General features: G+C 44.5%; 2 protein-coding genes across 2 annotated transcripts in view; both read left to right on the top strand.

Moving 5' to 3' along the window:
- The window catches only part of LOC104371950 (IgGFc-binding protein-like), an 80,212-nt gene extending 65,115 nt beyond the window's left edge, over positions 1–15,097 (top strand). The window contains exons 69-82 of the mRNA XM_086618619.1: positions 251–519; positions 1,755–1,963; positions 2,423–2,564; positions 3,805–4,055; positions 4,674–4,803; positions 5,866–6,034; positions 7,247–7,423; positions 8,790–8,917; positions 9,821–10,020; positions 10,958–11,096; positions 11,390–11,521; positions 11,885–11,990; positions 12,324–12,467; positions 14,455–15,097. Coding sequence (XP_086474745.1) covers positions 251–519; positions 1,755–1,963; positions 2,423–2,564; positions 3,805–4,055; positions 4,674–4,803; positions 5,866–6,034; positions 7,247–7,423; positions 8,790–8,917; positions 9,821–10,020; positions 10,958–11,096; positions 11,390–11,521; positions 11,885–11,990; positions 12,324–12,467; positions 14,455–15,097 — 2,839 coding nt within the window. The remainder of the gene's footprint in view (positions 1–250; positions 520–1,754; positions 1,964–2,422; positions 2,565–3,804; positions 4,056–4,673; positions 4,804–5,865; positions 6,035–7,246; positions 7,424–8,789; positions 8,918–9,820; positions 10,021–10,957; positions 11,097–11,389; positions 11,522–11,884; positions 11,991–12,323; positions 12,468–14,454) is intronic.
- A 358-nt stretch (positions 15,098–15,455) lies between these two features.
- On the top strand, positions 15,456–16,545 carry PLAAT1 (phospholipase A and acyltransferase 1). The gene is made up of 3 exons (XM_009987530.2): positions 15,456–15,594; positions 15,787–16,055; positions 16,444–16,545. Exons 1-3 carry the CDS (start codon positions 15,456–15,458, stop codon positions 16,543–16,545), a joined length of 510 nt encoding a protein of 169 aa, XP_009985832.2.
- The last annotated feature ends 233 nt before the right edge of the window (positions 16,546–16,778 follow it).

Raw genomic sequence — 16,778 nt, 5'->3', positions numbered from 1 at the left:
TCTGCAGGGATGAGACAAATCCAAGGTCAAGCTGAGAACTCAATCCTCTAGTCAGGGTCAAGTTCAGTGAGAGTAATGAAGGTCAGACACAGGATGGTGATTGCCTGGCAGGTCTCCTTCTGCCGAAGACTGTAGGTCTCTAGCATTATTTGTTTAATACCTTTCAGTAGAAACAAAGTTTTCAGTTTCAGTCTCTGTCTTATATACGCCTTTGAAATTTAAATGCAGCTGTGTCTGTGCTTTCATGCAGTTGTTTATCAGACTTAAGAGAAGACGATGTTCCTCCTTGCACTGCTGAGAACAAACCAGTCATTGAAAGCCAGTGCAATGTCCTAAACTCAGGCAAATTCAAAGCATGTCATGATCTAGTCAAGCCTCAAGACTTCATACAGATCTGCGTCTATGACATGTGCCGGTATGATGGCATGAAGTCCACTCTCTGTGACATAGTTCAAGTCTATGTGGACACCTGCAAGAATTATGGAATCACCATTACATGGAGGAATAGCACATTCTGTCGTAAGTGCACACGCAAGTGAAAAAATGGAAACTTAGATGGCTGATAGCATGAAAATAAATTAGCAGTATTAGGTGAACAAGTTATGTAAAAGAAAATTAAACCCAAATTCTCCCAAAATGCAATTCTATTATTACGATTTTATGACTCCATTGTTGCACTGAACTGTGTTCAGGTTGAGCTAAACCCACTGATCACTCAGGCCTAGACAGGTTATAGATAGTAATGTGGAGTTAGAATGCTTTTAGTAGCCAAATGAGTGCCATGAGATATTGCAATGAGCCTAAAATGGAGAAATAATATAACCAGAAGACTAAAATAAAGTGGGATACTGTGTGAGGACACAGGGCTCAATGCCATTCACTGTGTTTTGAATGAAAACGGGCAATTTGGCTAGTTGCTTATTAAGGGCCATGTTGTCAGATTAATTCCCACTCTATGTGCCTCATTCCACCTATCCAACAAAGCTACAAACAAATTATGTAAAAATGAGTAAAGATTACTCAGCAGGTTTCTTTTTGTTGTTGGGTTGGTTTTTTTTTCACAATTTCATATTACATTGTTGAATTAATTATCACATAACGTTGTGGAGGACAATACCATTAACTGGTTAAAAAACAAGCCAGATGAATGTTGAATGGGTCCATCAGAAACTCCTAGTTACCTCCTTGCCATGATTGGAGGAAAATACTGGACAAATAAACCCTTTATCCTGCTACCCTGTTTCCTGAACTGTCCTTTACGCATCTCTAGTCATTGGCAGAAATAGGGTATAAAGCTAGATGAATTTCAGTCTGACAATGCATATCTGTTGTTCTTGCACGTATTTGTCTGTGGTTAAGCTAGATATTCACCTGTTTTGCATCACTGGAGCACTGAACATTCTAAGGAATTCGCACTAAAGATTCTCATTTCTAGCAGTGCCCAAAGAGGCATTTGCTGCTGAACTGAAATATTGAATCTGAATGATCCTAGTGCCAGGTGCCACCAGCTCAGGCATACCAGTAACAGAACTGAATCAGCAGCTCCAGAGAAGGTTCTCTGTTTTATTTTTGTTGGTTTTTTAAATAAAATATAAAAAATCAAAACTGGTTGATGAACAAAATCAGGTATTAAAAGGCAATTCTGTACTACCATTTTATAGGCTAAGTTGTAGCTTTCAGGCAGGCACATGTGTTTGCAGCACACTTTCCAAATGTATTTAATAACACTGGTTCTATTCTCTTAACCCACACAGCATTGTCCTGTCCATCCCAGAGCCATTACACAGACTGTGTCTCCACGTGCCCATCAACATGCAATGACATTTTTGCCTCTTCCCTTTGTGAGAAGACAGAAGAGTGCACAGAGGGCTGTGAGTGTGACGATAATTATGTGCTCAGTAATGGCAAGTGTGTACCTCTGAGTAATTGTGGCTGTAGAGATGACGACAACAATTACTACAGTGTAAGTAGTTTGTCTGGGGAGCAAATCTCTGGCTGCAAAACTTATAGAAAGTTGCTCCCCTGTCCGTCCGAATGAGAGAGAGAGAGAGAGAAATGTTCAGTCTACCTCTTAAATACCTCTCATTTTATTAGTAAAAGCTGCAGGCTCAGGCATTATGAGGTGCAGGAGCTTGGTACTTCGCACCAGAGGCCAAAATTGAGGCATAATCAAAACTAGTCAATTGATCAGAATTATTCAGGCAGTCTGTCCTAGTCCTGCTGTGTGTTCAAATTCTCATGTCAAAGACAGTAAGATAAACAGGCTGGGATGTCTCCTCCCAGGCCCCTGGTGAGACTACACCTGGACTGAGCAGTTGTGCAATCACCAACTAGACTAAGTCCCTACACCCTTTGCCATTGAACTTTTATTGCATTGCAAATCTGAGCACCTTGGTAACATACTAACACAACTTGTGTCCAGGCTGGGGAGACCTGGATAACTCCACATTGCACCAAAAGATGCCAGTGTCAGAAGAACGGTGTTATCGAATGTAAGAGCTATAGCTGTGATTCTGAAGAAATTTGCGTGACCAAAAATGGAAAAAACAAGTGCAATCCAACAGGTATGTGACGGCAGGTTTTCACTTGGTGTTCCATGAGGGCTGGAGAAGGAAGAAGGATGTGGGTGTCTATACTTTCTTCCATGGCACTTCCAGACTTTTTCACAGGGAAAGAAGACAACGCTATTGACAGCACATTATTGAACACAAAAAGGCCTCGATTCTCAGAACAGAAAGTTCCACTACAAGACAAGAGAATTTGTAGAGGGAAATGGAACAAGAATTTGAAAATTTACTTACATCTTGAAATTTGACAGTTCAGTCTGATTACTTTAAATTTAAAAAAAAAAAAAATTTGCACAGCATCTACCAAACCCAAAACTCAGATATGTCTGTGAATCCTTTGGCAATGACCCAGTTTTTTCCATTGCATGTTGATTTGAGAACTGAGAAAAACAAAGGCAAAACAGGACAGACCAGATCTGAACAGGTACATAATAGGCCAGTAGAGAACCTTGGTGCTATTCATCCAATAGTTGCTTTGGCTAAGCAAAATTCTGTATTCTCTAAGTAGATTGGATTGTTTAAGAGATAGCTTGTTGCCTAGTGACTCTACACTTCAGTTTTGAAGAATAGTACGGCATAGGTCCTACTGCATTGATGATCAGTACAAGAGCATAATGCAAACCCAGCTTCTCCCTGCTCAGTTTTGGCAAAATACCACAGCAGAGACACCCCGGCAGTCTTAAGGAGAGCTTTGGTCCTAGGATAATGGTTTGCTCTGCACTTAATAGTCAAGGAGAATACTTAGACAATAGTCGCTGCATCTGATTGTTAGGTCTGGTGAACCCAACGATCAATTTAGTAACCTCAGAAGACATCAGTGCTACAGCAGTGAGCCAGTGAAAATCAGACATTGCTTTTCAAATTCCCATAATTTTTTGGCAACACATTGCTGAGGATTATGAAACTGACATCTCCAAGACCCCACTGCAAGCCATGCTGTGTGGCATCCTCTGTAGAGGACCTGTGGCAAAGCTTAGTCTCTATAAAGCCTATAAACCCTGATGTTGTGCTTCAGTTCAGCTGGCTTGCACTGGTTCTCAGCAGAGGAATGGGTTTCTCTGGCCATCTCCCCATTTCAGTGCCCATTCACTAGGGTGATGACTGAGCATTCACCTTTACTTTGAGACCCGCATGCTAGCAGCAATCATTTTTATCTAACTTATGTTAAAATGATCCGTGCTTGGGATCTGGCACATGCACATTTAGACTGGAGAGTAACAAAGTTCTTCCCCTTTAGGTTTTGGGAGATGCCAGATCATGGGCGATCCACACTACATCACCTTTGACGGTCTGGTGCACCACTTTCAAGGGAAATACACATATATACTGGCTCAGACCATCCCTGACCTACCTGATACTCTGACACAGTTCAGCATTGAAGGCATGAACTATCCTCTTCCTCGAAATCGACACATTACTTACCTGAAAGAGATTCTCATCAATGTTTACAATCACACAGTGCGATTCAGGCAGAACAAGCAGCTAGTGGTAAGTCTCTCACTGACTGCAGAGTACAGAGTACAGAAAGGCTCTCCCTTGGAGTAAAACACCTTTGAGTAATGAATGTCTATTCTGAAGAATTTAAGTATTAAAGCTAACTATATTATTACAACAGTGCTATGGGGCAACCACAAATGTGATTTTCAGCTGTGTTGAGTCTTTCTTCTCTATAGCTATGAAAGACATAATTCTACTTCAAACAAATAAATTAATATAAAGAGATTTAGGCAAAAAAAAAAATCCCAAGACTTACAATAAAGCCATACAAATTTTTGTCAGTGATAGAGAAAAGTGTGAATTATGCTAGAAAAACTTAATTTCCTTCCTCTTTATTGGTGTGTAAAAGTATACATAGCTCATATATACATTTTTAGCTCAATAATAGAAATCTCTTAGGATGATATGACAATACTATGTCCAGATGACTTTCCTCAATATATGATTTTGTTAACTTTAAAAAATTGAATACCAAATATCATTTTTTTACCTGGTTAAATTATCTGATATATTTATCACAAAACCAGAGTTGTAGCATTGACCTGTACTGCAGCTAGATTTTAATTTGGCATATATATTACGAGTTTTAACTTATTCTTTTCCTGCCAGTTGGATGGTGTGAGGGTGAGACCCCCTGCTCGTCCTCATGAAGGTATTCGTATATATCAGAGTATAACAAGAATTCACCTGGAGACAGATTTTGGCTTATACCTGGGCTTTGATGGCAACCAAAATGCAGGTAAGTAATACAAAGACAATGTACAGGAATATTTATGCACTGTCTTAAAAAATGTTCTCATTCCAAAGCAGGTCTAAACCCAAGGCAAAATTAGAAACCTTCATCCGTTGAGCCTATCGTCCTTTATGATACAAACTTCCAGAAAATTAAAAGAGTGTTTCCCAGGAACCAGAAAAAAAAAACATAAAACTGTCATTTCTTTAACTGGATCCACCTGTACTTAGGAGAAATGAGATGTAGAGTCAGACTGTTCTACTTTTTTTCATGTTAAGTAAGGCCTGAGTAATAGAAACAAAAGCCAATCACTTAAAAGTGCTGATCGGGGTGATGGGATGAAGTCTGGATCTACTTCTTTGTCAGCTTAACGCAGTCATAAGACTGAGGTCCTCAAGCTATACAGCTGGGAGTGTACCCTTTTACATGCTTCCTCTCAAGCCTATTCCAGATAATCCCGTTCTTCAGTGTTTCTCAGCAGGACTCTCATATCACATATACACAAACTCACTCATGTAAGTTGAACACATGCTACCTCCTCTGTTCAAAGCAGAATTACTCCTAATTTACAACAGAATATAGCCATGTTATTTCTGAGTGTATGGTGAAAGTCCCAGGCCATTTATACACATGACCATCATTCAAAACCCTAAAATTCCAACTTCAGAAAGAAAAGGTCTGGTTTATACGAATTCTGTTTCTCAACAATCAAGTGGATTGTAAGTGAAGGGCAAAAGTGGGTGGTGCATTTAGTTTGTTGCAAAGCAGTGAGCAGTACGCACTAAGAGCATTCAGGTGGTGATGTCATGTTATGTAATAGCTTACTGGCTGCAAGAAATTACTTTTTTCATGATCCATGTTGCAGAGCACAGAAATAATCCTGTGAATACATGTGTGAACATGTATGTTCAGGGCTGTGTTCATATCCTATGTATGAGGCCCATGCCACATGACCAACTCCGACCTGAATCATGAAATGTGGTACTTGACACTGCTTTCCACCTCTTCCATACACTCAGAAGCAAATATTTCAGCGTAATGGCTTTTTTTGATTTTGAACTTCCCTAGACATAAAGCTGGCCAACACCTACAGAAGCAGAGTGGAAGGCTTGTGTGGTAACTTCGATGGGAGATACAGAAATGACTTCACAAATCCAGACGGTGTTTGGGTGAAGAGCGTGAATGTATTTGGTGAGAGCTGGAAAGTTCCTCTGAAAAGAACAACCTCTCGTCTCAGGTACCTAATTTTCTACTTAATATCCATGGCAAGCACAGCCACTGGAAGTGAGTGAATTAAGCCATAGTTAATATCCAGGAATAACTACACTGCCTTATTTCTGGTCTTTCTTCTTCCTTTGGTCTGTGTGTAGGGACTTTTACTGCTCATCACTAACTATCAGTGCCCTTCTGTACAGCCAAAAGAGGTCTGAACTATCACTGCATTACCCCAGTTCAGTATCCTTCTTTGGAGTCACAGCCATTACAACTGCTAGGGCACAGAGATGAATAAGATCTTTACCAAGTGCATGGTTCCTGGCAAAGATAAATACAACATGTAGTGCTGGATGGGCCTGAGGGAGGGCAAATTCTGTTTCAGTATCATCCCCGCCTCTGGAACATGAACGTAGCTTTGAAATCCATCAAGATAAATTCACAATTCCTCTCAGAAGAGGTTTTGGAAGAGTCTGATTTCCTTACTTTCATGGCTATCTAGTGTTTTCTGCCAGTATACAAAAAGTAAGGACATTCTTTTGAGTATAAATGAGCATGATATTTGTGGTCAGGCAAATTCTGTGCTAATTAGTCCATACACAACATTGAAACAGGTAGGGAGAGAAGTTTCCTTCCTTCCTGCCTTCTCAATTTGCTTTGAAAGACTTTTGGAGGTTGCTTAGACACTAACACAGAACTTTTTCAGCAATTGTATTAGCTGTCAGGATTTAATTTGGCTGCAAAAACTTCTCTGCCAGAATAGTAAAACGTAGTATGTAGGCTAGTGTTGAGCATAAAGGGACTCTGAGTGCTATGCCTACAGGAGAATTCTGACACTTCAGGCATGCAGCCAGTTGTTCAGTGAAAGCGAGCATATGTCCAAGAAATAGTGGCCTATTCCAGCTGCATCATTCTGACTAACATTCAAGTTTTACTGAAGAGATTGGATGAAGGAGGCATTGGATGAAGCCTGTGTCATGTAGAATTTCCAAAGAGATAATTACAGCTATCCATTTGGATTTAAATACCCATAAATCTCCGAGATGGTAGGAAGTGTTCTATTACATTTTTGATTTGCTTTATCTATCTCCTTCTCATTCAAGATAAATCATGAGAGATCAATAAGCTTACACTTACACCACAAGGCAGAAGTATTATTGTGGTCTTGCTTAGACAGTAGCACCACGAATGCTGGATGTACAGAGAACTGATGGTTTCATAATGACTTCATTTCCAGACGAGATATCAATTCAGAAGATGAGTCTGAGGAGGAACCAGATCCAGGGCTCTTCCAAGGCTGCAATGAAAAACAGCTGAAGCAAGAAAACAGAACTTCTAGATGTCATATCCTGATTGACTCAAACGGTCCTTTTGCAAACTGTCATTCTACAGTCTCACCAGATTCCTATTTCACGTAAGTGTATACTGCAGATAGTTGTTCTCCTCATTTGCAAAAATCTTTTTGGCACTAGTTTCTGACAAGAACTTTGCATCTTCAGTCTCCAGGGCATTAACAGGAATTGAGGACAGTAAGTGTCTTTGGAGGACTGGGCCCAGTGATTCTATTATTGATCTATTTAAATTCCCTTATTTTTTTTATAAATAACTGTGATTATCTGTCTTCTTTATATAGTTCAATTTTTCTGTTAGCTCTAGAGAGTAGCCTTCCTCTTTTCCTACACATAAAAAGCAGTAGTGTTAGGCATTATATCTGTAGGCTGGGATTTCCAGCGTGCTTATAGTTCTCATCCACATTCAGTGAGAATGCAGCTCTATTAGTTTCCTTTTAGCAATTGTAGCTTCATAAAATCTAGCCTTCATGCTATAGCCACAAAGGCTGAAGCTGTCAGTGACACTTCTTGAATCTTTCATGGAAAAGTGCAAACAACAGATTAGTGAAGAGTAACTAACCCGCTATCTTCAAGAAAGTTCCCCCTGATGTGTTTCAAGGCTACACTGGCTTCTTGTATATACAATTCCTATACACCTGATTTAGAGCTGTATGAAACCTGTAGATTCATCCCCACCACATTCATCATTCATCAGTCACAATATTGCCAAGTAGCTGCCACCTTCCTTTAGTCATGGAGTTGTAACTAAAGATAGCTAATGCCCACTTCAAAGTCCATCTTAGCTGTGAGAAGAATGTGAAGGTATCTTAAGCCAAATAAACTGGATTGATGGCTTCAATGTATATATCCTGATTCTTAACATAAGCCTACTTTTCTCCTCGCTCTAGAATTTGGTTGGGCAGCCTGTTTTACCTTCTTAGTGGTTGCTCATTTTGCTGAGGTGCTGCATACTTGCAGATCCCATCCATTTCAGATCTCACCGCCTCTGAAAATCAGGCCATAGACATTCAGATGATAAGTAAGGCTGAGAAGGCAGCACTGGCAAACAAACACTGGATAAAACAGAACTCTGTGTAAATATTCAAGGCATATGGACATGGGGAGGGCACCCATGTACTGAAAGAAGTGTATAGTCCAGCTGTAAGACTTAGCAGCACTAAAAAGTGCTCTGTAAGCAAGAGGCAGCCACACTAGCCCAAATCAGCAGCAGATAGCAAAGAATAACTTTCTGAGACAAGCAGTCAGGTACCTGTTTATTGCTTGTTAATATATAAACACCTCGCTGTTAGCAGCAGCTGCACAACAAATGACCTGATCTTCCCAGTCATCATGACCTGGTCTTCAACTAACTCGAGTCAGCAGAAAAGCAGCTGGAAATAACCAATAACGAATGTATTGGGAATGAACGCTTTCTCTTGTTGCACATAGGAGCTGCCTGTTTGATATGTGTGTGGAAGATGAAGATGCTACCTTATGTCGCAGTCTGGAAGAATACGTGCTGGCTTGTCAGCAGCAAGAAGTCAATATGGAAGGCTGGAGACAAAAGACAGTTTGTGGTAAGCACAGGAAGAACCAAAAAGTATGTTTTCTGCCTAAAGGACTCAAAATCTGAGATTTCAGGCTTTTCCTAGAAGCACCATGTATCAAAGCTCCTCAGGGAGTAAAAGCAAGTTGATTCACACATCAATCACTGTTCACAGTTTAGCATGTGCACTCACTCTTCCGGCCTCTCTTCTGTGTCCTATGCTGACTTTCACATTTAGACTCCGCTTAGAAAACTACTTAGTCAGTCAGCTCTCCTGTCGTCAGAAGTTTGTGAGAGAAAAAAATGTCCCCATTCCCAATTGGGCAAAAAATTTAAAATTTTGGAAGTCTCAAATCTGAAGGAAAAACTTTAAAACATTTAATTTCAATCTCTTTTTAAATCTACAAAACCCACTAATTCTTTTTTTGCTTGCAAAATTTCAAAAGAAAAAAGATTCAGCTGAAAACCCCAAATCTTTCAGACTAGAAAATGCTGAAATAAGACTTGTAATAATCTCAAACCTTTTTTTTCCTAATACTTTTTTTCAAGTGGGGAGTTTCATCAAACCATACTTCCCCTGTGTCACCCATGGTTAGATGACTTTGTATTCCTGGTGAAACAGAGTTCCCAGAGCTGTGAAACAGCTCTGGTACTTGCAGGGATGGCAACCCTGAATGTGTGACAAGTTATTTGAGATCAGTGAACACCAGGGATGAGAGCACAGCATACTAATAGCTTTGATGATGCATTTCCTGACTTTGGAGTACTTTACTTACAACTTGAGTACTATTATATATGCATGCACATCTCTGTGCATGTGTGTTCGTCGTAATGCCTCCTACAAAAGGGTAACATCCTCTGGATAGCAAAGGGCATTGTACAAAAAGGTAACGCACAGCAGCCTGCTGTAACCGGACTCTCCCTGTTTTTACAGGTATATCATGTCCTGCCAACAGCAACTACAGCTCATGCATGTCTGCATGCCCCGCATCCTGCAGTGACCTGACCAGCCCCTCTGAGTGCGAATCACCTTGTGTTGAAGGCTGTGAATGTCTCCCTGGCTATGTTCTTAGTGGTTTTGACTGCGTGCCTTACAAACAATGTGGCTGCACATACCTTGACAAATACTATGAGGTACATAGTCTCCCTACAGGCCAGACAGCTCCCACAGCACTAAACAACATTTTCTTCTGCTAATTATTTTTACAATCTCCTCAGCATGTAATTTTGCATTAGAAACAAAGAGCAATTTTTTAATAAAATTCTCTTGCCTTCCTCTGGAGACCAGAGAGTAGATCACTTGGTCTGCCTCTGAAACTCCACCTGCCAGAATACTCAAGGCAGGCACGTGGAGAAAGTATATGATTACACTCTGACTTCCATGTTAATTCTTCACCTTTATTACATTAAATAATAGCCTCATAGGCCCTAAAACTTACAACACACCAGTTACAGAGAAATTCTGTAAGTCACTGTGGTCCCTCTCCTCTCAGTGAAAAGTGGTATAGACAGAGTTGAGAGTCTGCAGAGTTGGCTACAGCATGAAGAGAGCCCCAAGCAAGGCTGGATTCTGAGGAACACAGAGAATCCTCCATTGTAGCTGCAGGAAGAACAGCTTCATAATCTCATAGATTTATGTTTTAACACTAGAGATTTGGTACAGAAAAGGCCTAACCCAGTAAAGACTGTTTTATGGGAGGAGGGAGACACTTACTACAAACAGGTCGGACTTGCCAGAAAAATGGCACATGACATTTCCAGATTGCCTTGGAGTCATGATGTGATGCATCTCTAATCTCTAGCAACAATTAGACATTGTTGGTTGCACGTGTACCCAACCTGGGGCTAGGATCTCATACCCCAAACTGTTCTTTTGCTTTCTTTCTTGGGCCATCCTTGAGTTTCAAAGAGCTGGATTAGTAAGCTGCTTGCTTTCTTTTTCTTAAAAAATCTGTCCTGTTGCCATTCATAAGGAAGGCATCAGAGAGAGTAGCATGGGGCCCCAGTGCTCCATTCATTTTTCTAGTTGATTTTATTTGATATTTGTTAACATTTAACTGCTGTCTTCCAGATTGGAGAAGTATTCACCACTGATGACTGCTCTCAGATATGCCAGTGCACAGAAAGCTCCAGTGTCTCCTGCTCTAACACAGTGTGTGGATCTGATGAAATCTGTGGCATTTCAAACTACACTCATGGATGCTACAGGAGTGAGTCAACCACACATTGTTTTCGATGCTAAGAAGTCTTGACTTACTGCTTATAGGACATCACTGGGTTGGGGATAGTTGCAAGTGTCTGAACAGAAGAAGAGCCTCTTACAGGCTTACTGGGGATCTTGCTCTGATGTTTCTTTCTCCTATTCCTGTTGTCAAGTACAAGTAATGTGCCTTAAAATACAGGGCATGTCCACCACTAGCAGTCAGTGTAATCTAACCAAGAACAGTTCTCTCAGGGTTAGATTATCTGAGAGTCTGAAGTGTTTCTCCTTCCTTTTTGCTAGGTGGACCGTGTATGCCAAATCCTTGTAAGAACGATGGAGTTTGCTCTGAAACGACCAATGGCACCTCTCTCCAATTCTACTGTGAATGTACAGAACTGTACACAGGACCAAGCTGTGAGGCTGAAAAGATGGGTAATAAAGCTATTTTGGATTTCACTGGCTGCATTACACACAAGACTTTCAAGAATGGGTGTCATTATGGAGAAGACTGAGCTTGCTCTTCATTTCCATGCTGTAAATGAATAACCCAGTGCATAAGAGCCTGTGGTCATCCAAGCAGAAAAAAAGGGTTAGATCCCCCAGTGGAGAGGTGCTAGAAGGCATGACAACAGGGCTCTGTGGAGCGTACAGGACCTGGGTCTGACACCACTCCAGAAAGCGACATTCATGAGAGAACATAGTATAAACCAAGCAGGCAGGCAAGGGTTGGGAAAAAATTTCTCTTCGCAGCATGGATAGCTTTCACTGACAGGGCTCTTATTTCTTCTCCTACAGAAGACCCTTCTCCTACAGAGAACCATACAATTGCCATCGTCATTGGAGTTGTGGCAGGTGTAGTTGTTATCATCATTCTCATCTCCTCTACAGTGTACCTGTACAGGTAAGGCTCTACTCAGCTTTGCTACATTCAGCAGTCACATACACACCTTTTAGCACCTGTAAACTTCAAAATTCCCATTAGTCACGTACCTGCAGGGCCAGAAAGGAACTACAGCATTCAGGATCTCATTTGAGGAATATGAGGGAAAACTTAGCTTTTTCTCAGAAATTAACGTATGCCATTTCCTTTGCACAGGGCATATTTATCACTATCACAAAACTTGGGCTTTTCCAAAATCTGACTTCGTTCATGCTCACACCATTGTTTGACCTCTCACTACAGATAAGAACAGAAATTAAAAATGGTTGCTCTTTTTTTTTTTCCATTGTACAGAAGGAAGAGAAAGTTTCATGCAGCTGCAAAATCAAGGGATTCTTCTTCGAAACAGTCCAAGGATGTATTGGATGACAGAGTACATGAGCAAAATCACGGCTGCATTGTGAACACTGCATTTGATCAGAATGAATCCAAATATACGTACCTATAGTCAGCAATATTTTTCCAATTCATTTGTATTATTTTATGCTCTTTCATTTTAGTGTATTTCTAATACTTTGAGAAGAAATAATAATAAATAAATCATTGCATTTGCTGAAAACTTTTGAAATCATTCATCTAAAATTCTCAGATTCATCTAAGATTCTCATTCTCAGATCTCATGTTGTAGACCCAAATTGAAATGTCCTAAATCACACTAGAGACTGTGTTGTCTTCAGAGACTGCTTGAAAAACACAAAGTCCAGAGAGAATCTGCCAGCACAAGTGCTGCACACCATCACACATACACCTCTGATAGATGCACAAACCTTGGACTGATGAGGTCAGAATTAATTATAGCATCCCAGGCAGGTCTTCATGAGATCATCTTACCCAAATCCTTCCATGGGAAGGGGATTAGGTGACTGAATCGGGCACAGTTCTTGCTCCTCTTCTGGCAAGGCATGTCCAACTGGGGAGAGAAATATCCAAGAAGACACTGAGCTCATCTGGTGGCAGATGCAGTAAAAAGCATGACCCACATTGTCGCCCTTGGGAGTGCTGGACTGAAAGAAGGGACTGTTTGAAGAAGAGCTGCCTCCTTGCCATCAGGGTGGAGCAGACAGTAAGTAGGGCTGTCATAAGTCCCCTGCTTGTGGGTGCTTGAGCAAGAGCATAACTTAGCAAAAACTTTCAGAAGAATGAGATCCTGTCATAAATCCTTGGGGTCTTTGCAAACTCCGAAGCTGCCACACTCTGATGAATGTGGGTAGTCTGCATCACCAGTTCTTTGCAGGTTCACATTTGATTACAGTGGGGAACAGCATGGGCTTCCCGTTGTTTCTGTCATAATGCTGGTTATTATTTACTTGCCCTTTCTCCCTTCCTTTTCTTTCCCTTGTATTCATAAGCTCATGTGTGCTATTAGTCAGAAAAGTATTTGTAACCTTTGTGAACAGTTAGGTAGATGAAAGGCATTTTATTCTGGTCTGTTCAAGAACATGCCAGCTGACCACAAACACACAGCACAGCTATTTTGGAGAGGATGTGAATGGAAAGGGGCTTTCAGCCTCACTACATAATAAAAATGAATCAGCACAAGACCTACTCGTGCACAAATGAACTGTCAACCTTATGCTGGAATTTTACTGCCATTATAAAAGCATCTTTCCTGCCCGTTCAGCAGCAGCTTCCTACCTACCACGCTCTCGTGCTTGCTAACAGGGCGATTCTGCGGTGCTGAACATCGAGCTGTGCTGACCACACTCCCCTCCCCGCCGGTGGGAGCACAGGCCAGTCCCTACCGTGCAGGATCCCAGCCTGGGCTCTCCCAAGCAACAGGGCTCAGCTGTGCCCGAGTAAAACAGATTTCTGGGTTTCCATGGATACACTGTGGGTTTTTTTTCAATACCCCAAGAATTGCCTTGGCTTTCCACTGCAAAGCTTTGCAAATACTTCAGACTTGAAATGGGGTGATATAGAAAACAGAATTGCAGCTCTGTGCTCCACTGAATTAACTATTTCATGTCAATAGAAGACACAAAGATGACGAATCTACTGCTGCTCTGATCTTTTAAATCAACTGGCTTGCTCACCTGACTTACAATGCTGGGCTTTAAATAAACTGCCAGTTTAAGTTCAACTCAGCCAGGGGACAGTTTTGCTGTTACAGAACCCTCCTTTTTAGCATACCGTGCCAGCAATAGCCACGGAGTCAGCCGCACCTGCTCAGCTGTGCTCACCCCCGAGCTCGGAGGACTTGCTGGGCACAATCATGAGACTCCTCTGATGTCCTGAAAGAAATTCTTGGGCCACAACACGAAAAGCCATCCTAGAAATCTCTTTGCCCTAAACCGGCCATTGATATTTTCTCTGAGCTCCAGCTCCTTTGCTTCTCTTCACCAGCAAAGAAGCGAAACGGCAGCATCCCCTTTCCCTCTGGAAAGGCTTCCTGCTGGGGGACGCTCACTTACCCCTCGGCCCGCAGGACAGCCGCCCTGGCCGCGCACACCGGAGCCCACCCCCGCGGCTACCCCGGCCCCGGGAGCCACGGCAGAGGCTCCAGGCGAGGAGGCGGCGGCCCGTCTTCCCCGGGGGCAGGACGAGCTCTTCCAGTCGACGGGCGGTTTATGGCAACACCCTCTGGAGCGGAGCCTCCGCCGGTGGAGCAGAACAGCCACCGGGCACGCGAGCGCGGCGGACCAGGCACGCACCGCCTGCCCGGAACCCGCCCGGCTCCGGCCATTTATAGCAGCCGGGAGGAGCCGCGGCCCGGCCCCGCTTCCGCCGCTGCCCGCCCCCAGGGCGGCTGCCCGGCCACAGCAGCGGCGGGACCGGCGCTGGGGGTGAGCGGGGCGCTGAGGAGGCGGCGGGGGGACGCGGGGGAGCTCCGCGAGCGTGAGCCGCGTCTGCCAGCGAGGTGCCGGGGGCGGTGCTGCGGGGGGGCCCCGGAGCCTGGGACGGGCTCGGCACCCCGCGTGCGCCCCGGGGAGCTGCGACCCTGCACCGGCCCGGTGCCGGCACAAGCAGAGCCCCGAAGGGAGCGCGGCCGGGAGCAGACTGGGAGGTGCCGGAGAGGACTCGCAGCGCGAGCGGTTCGGACCGCTGGCCCGGGCCGTGCGGCGGGGTGAGCCGGGGCCGGGCGCGGCGAGCTGGATGCCGGCCCGCGATGGCTTCTCCCTTGGCTGCCGCGCTTGGCGGAAGGGGCGGCGATTTCGTTCCTTACCCTACTCTAGCGCACGGCGAGCAGGCGGGACTGGCCACCCCGAGCCAGGGCCCTGCAGAGATGGGGACCACCACAGCAGCGGTCGGGTGGCAGCCGATGATGCTCCACGTGCAGTATGAACGTGGCAGGGCCCGGCCCTAACCATCCCCCTGCCTGCGATCCGCAGCAGATGCCCTGTGCACATCCCGGAGCTCCCCTCTCCACCGTGCCTCACTGCGATCCTGCCCAGCAAGAGGGACATGCCCTGACCTGGCGCTCCTGAGATGGCAGCTATCGAGAGCTTCAGCACCACCCACCCCGGTGACCCCAGGCCCGGGGACCTGATCGAGATCTTCCGGCCAGCTTACCAGCACTGGGCGCTATACCTGGGTGACGGGTACATCATCAATGTAACGCCTGTAGGTAAGGCTGGCACAGCCCAGCAGGGTGCGGAGGGGGCTTTGGGGTGACCTGAGAGCTCTGTCTCCCTCCACGGGCTGGTGGTGGACCCTGTGTGTGTAGATGACCTTTCCAGGAGCCATCCAGAAACCCCTCAGAGATCTTGGAGGAGCCAAGCAGGGACTGCCTGGCTCATCCTGTCCCTGCCTTCCCCAGATGAAGGGCCCCCAGCTACGTTCTCCAGCGCCAAGTCAGTGTTCAGCAGAAAGGCCCGGGTGAGGATGCAGCTCCTGAAGGACGTGGTGGGAAACGACACCTTCCACATCAACAACAAGTACGATGGCACCTACGCTCCCCTGCCGGTGGAGGAGATCATCCGGCGTGCTGAGTACCTCATCGACCAGGAGGTATCCTACGACCTGCTCGGCAACAACTGCGAGCACTTTGTGACTCTGCTCCGTTATGGTGAGGGGGTCTCCGACCAGGTGAGTAACATGAGTAAGCCCCTGTATGCCGCATGGTGCACCTCCTTGCTGCTCTGTGTGAGCCCGTGGGCTGCGGCACAGCACGCAAATTGCATGAGGACAGCAAAGCTCCAGGTGTGAGGTCCAGACCATCCCTGCATCTGGTCTCACTGAACACCCTAGACCAGGAGGTTCACTATAGTCTGTCTGCACCCTGATAAGTGTCCTACTGAATGCCACAGCCGAAGGCTAAAAGCCTGGGTATTACCCCTTCTGCTTATGGGGCAGGTGGCTCTCATTCATTTAATTGCCTAGATTATCCCTTCCTGCTCTTCATTAGCATGCTTGGGGTAAAAAAAAAAAAAAAGCTTATCATGTTTCCAGCCTGTGTTTTACTTCCCCTTTGCAGGCCAACCGAGCAATCAGTGCCATTGGGTTTGTAACAGCTGCTGCCGGTGCCTTCTCCTTGCTGGGCTTGCTCCGGAGCAGATCCAGAGAAAGACAGTACTGATGGGCCGCTGGGACGAGCTTGGAGCAGGGCAGGGAGCCCCTGGCCAGGAGGGACCTGGGACAGTTTGTGGCCACAGCTCCCACTGAGTCTTACTATCAACTGTGTCACCCTTGCTGAGAGCAGCACTACCCTGTTTGCCACATCTGCTTCTATTTCATGGCCTATGATGCTTTCTGTGGTAGCAAATTCTCCATCCTTGCACCCCTGATGCTCAGCTGAGGGCTGGTGCAGGC

This window comes from Tauraco erythrolophus, chromosome 11 (assembly GCF_009769465.1).
Source record: "Tauraco erythrolophus isolate bTauEry1 chromosome 11, bTauEry1.pri, whole genome shotgun sequence".
Taxonomy (NCBI): Eukaryota; Metazoa; Chordata; class Aves; order Musophagiformes; family Musophagidae; genus Tauraco; species Tauraco erythrolophus.
This window is presented reverse-complemented; position numbering and strand designations above follow the sequence as displayed.

Coding starts and splice junctions, on each gene's coding strand:
- PLAAT1 (XM_009987530.2), top strand. CDS start 15,456: ATGGCAGCTATCGAGAGCTTCAGCACCACCCACCCCGGTGACCCCAGG. Junction 15,595..15,786: donor CATCAATGTAACGCCTGTAG/GTAAGGCTGGCA, acceptor TGCCTTCCCCAG/ATGAAGGGCCCCCAGCTACG. Junction 16,056..16,443: donor GTGAGGGGGTCTCCGACCAG/GTGAGTAACATG, acceptor TCCCCTTTGCAG/GCCAACCGAGCAATCAGTGC.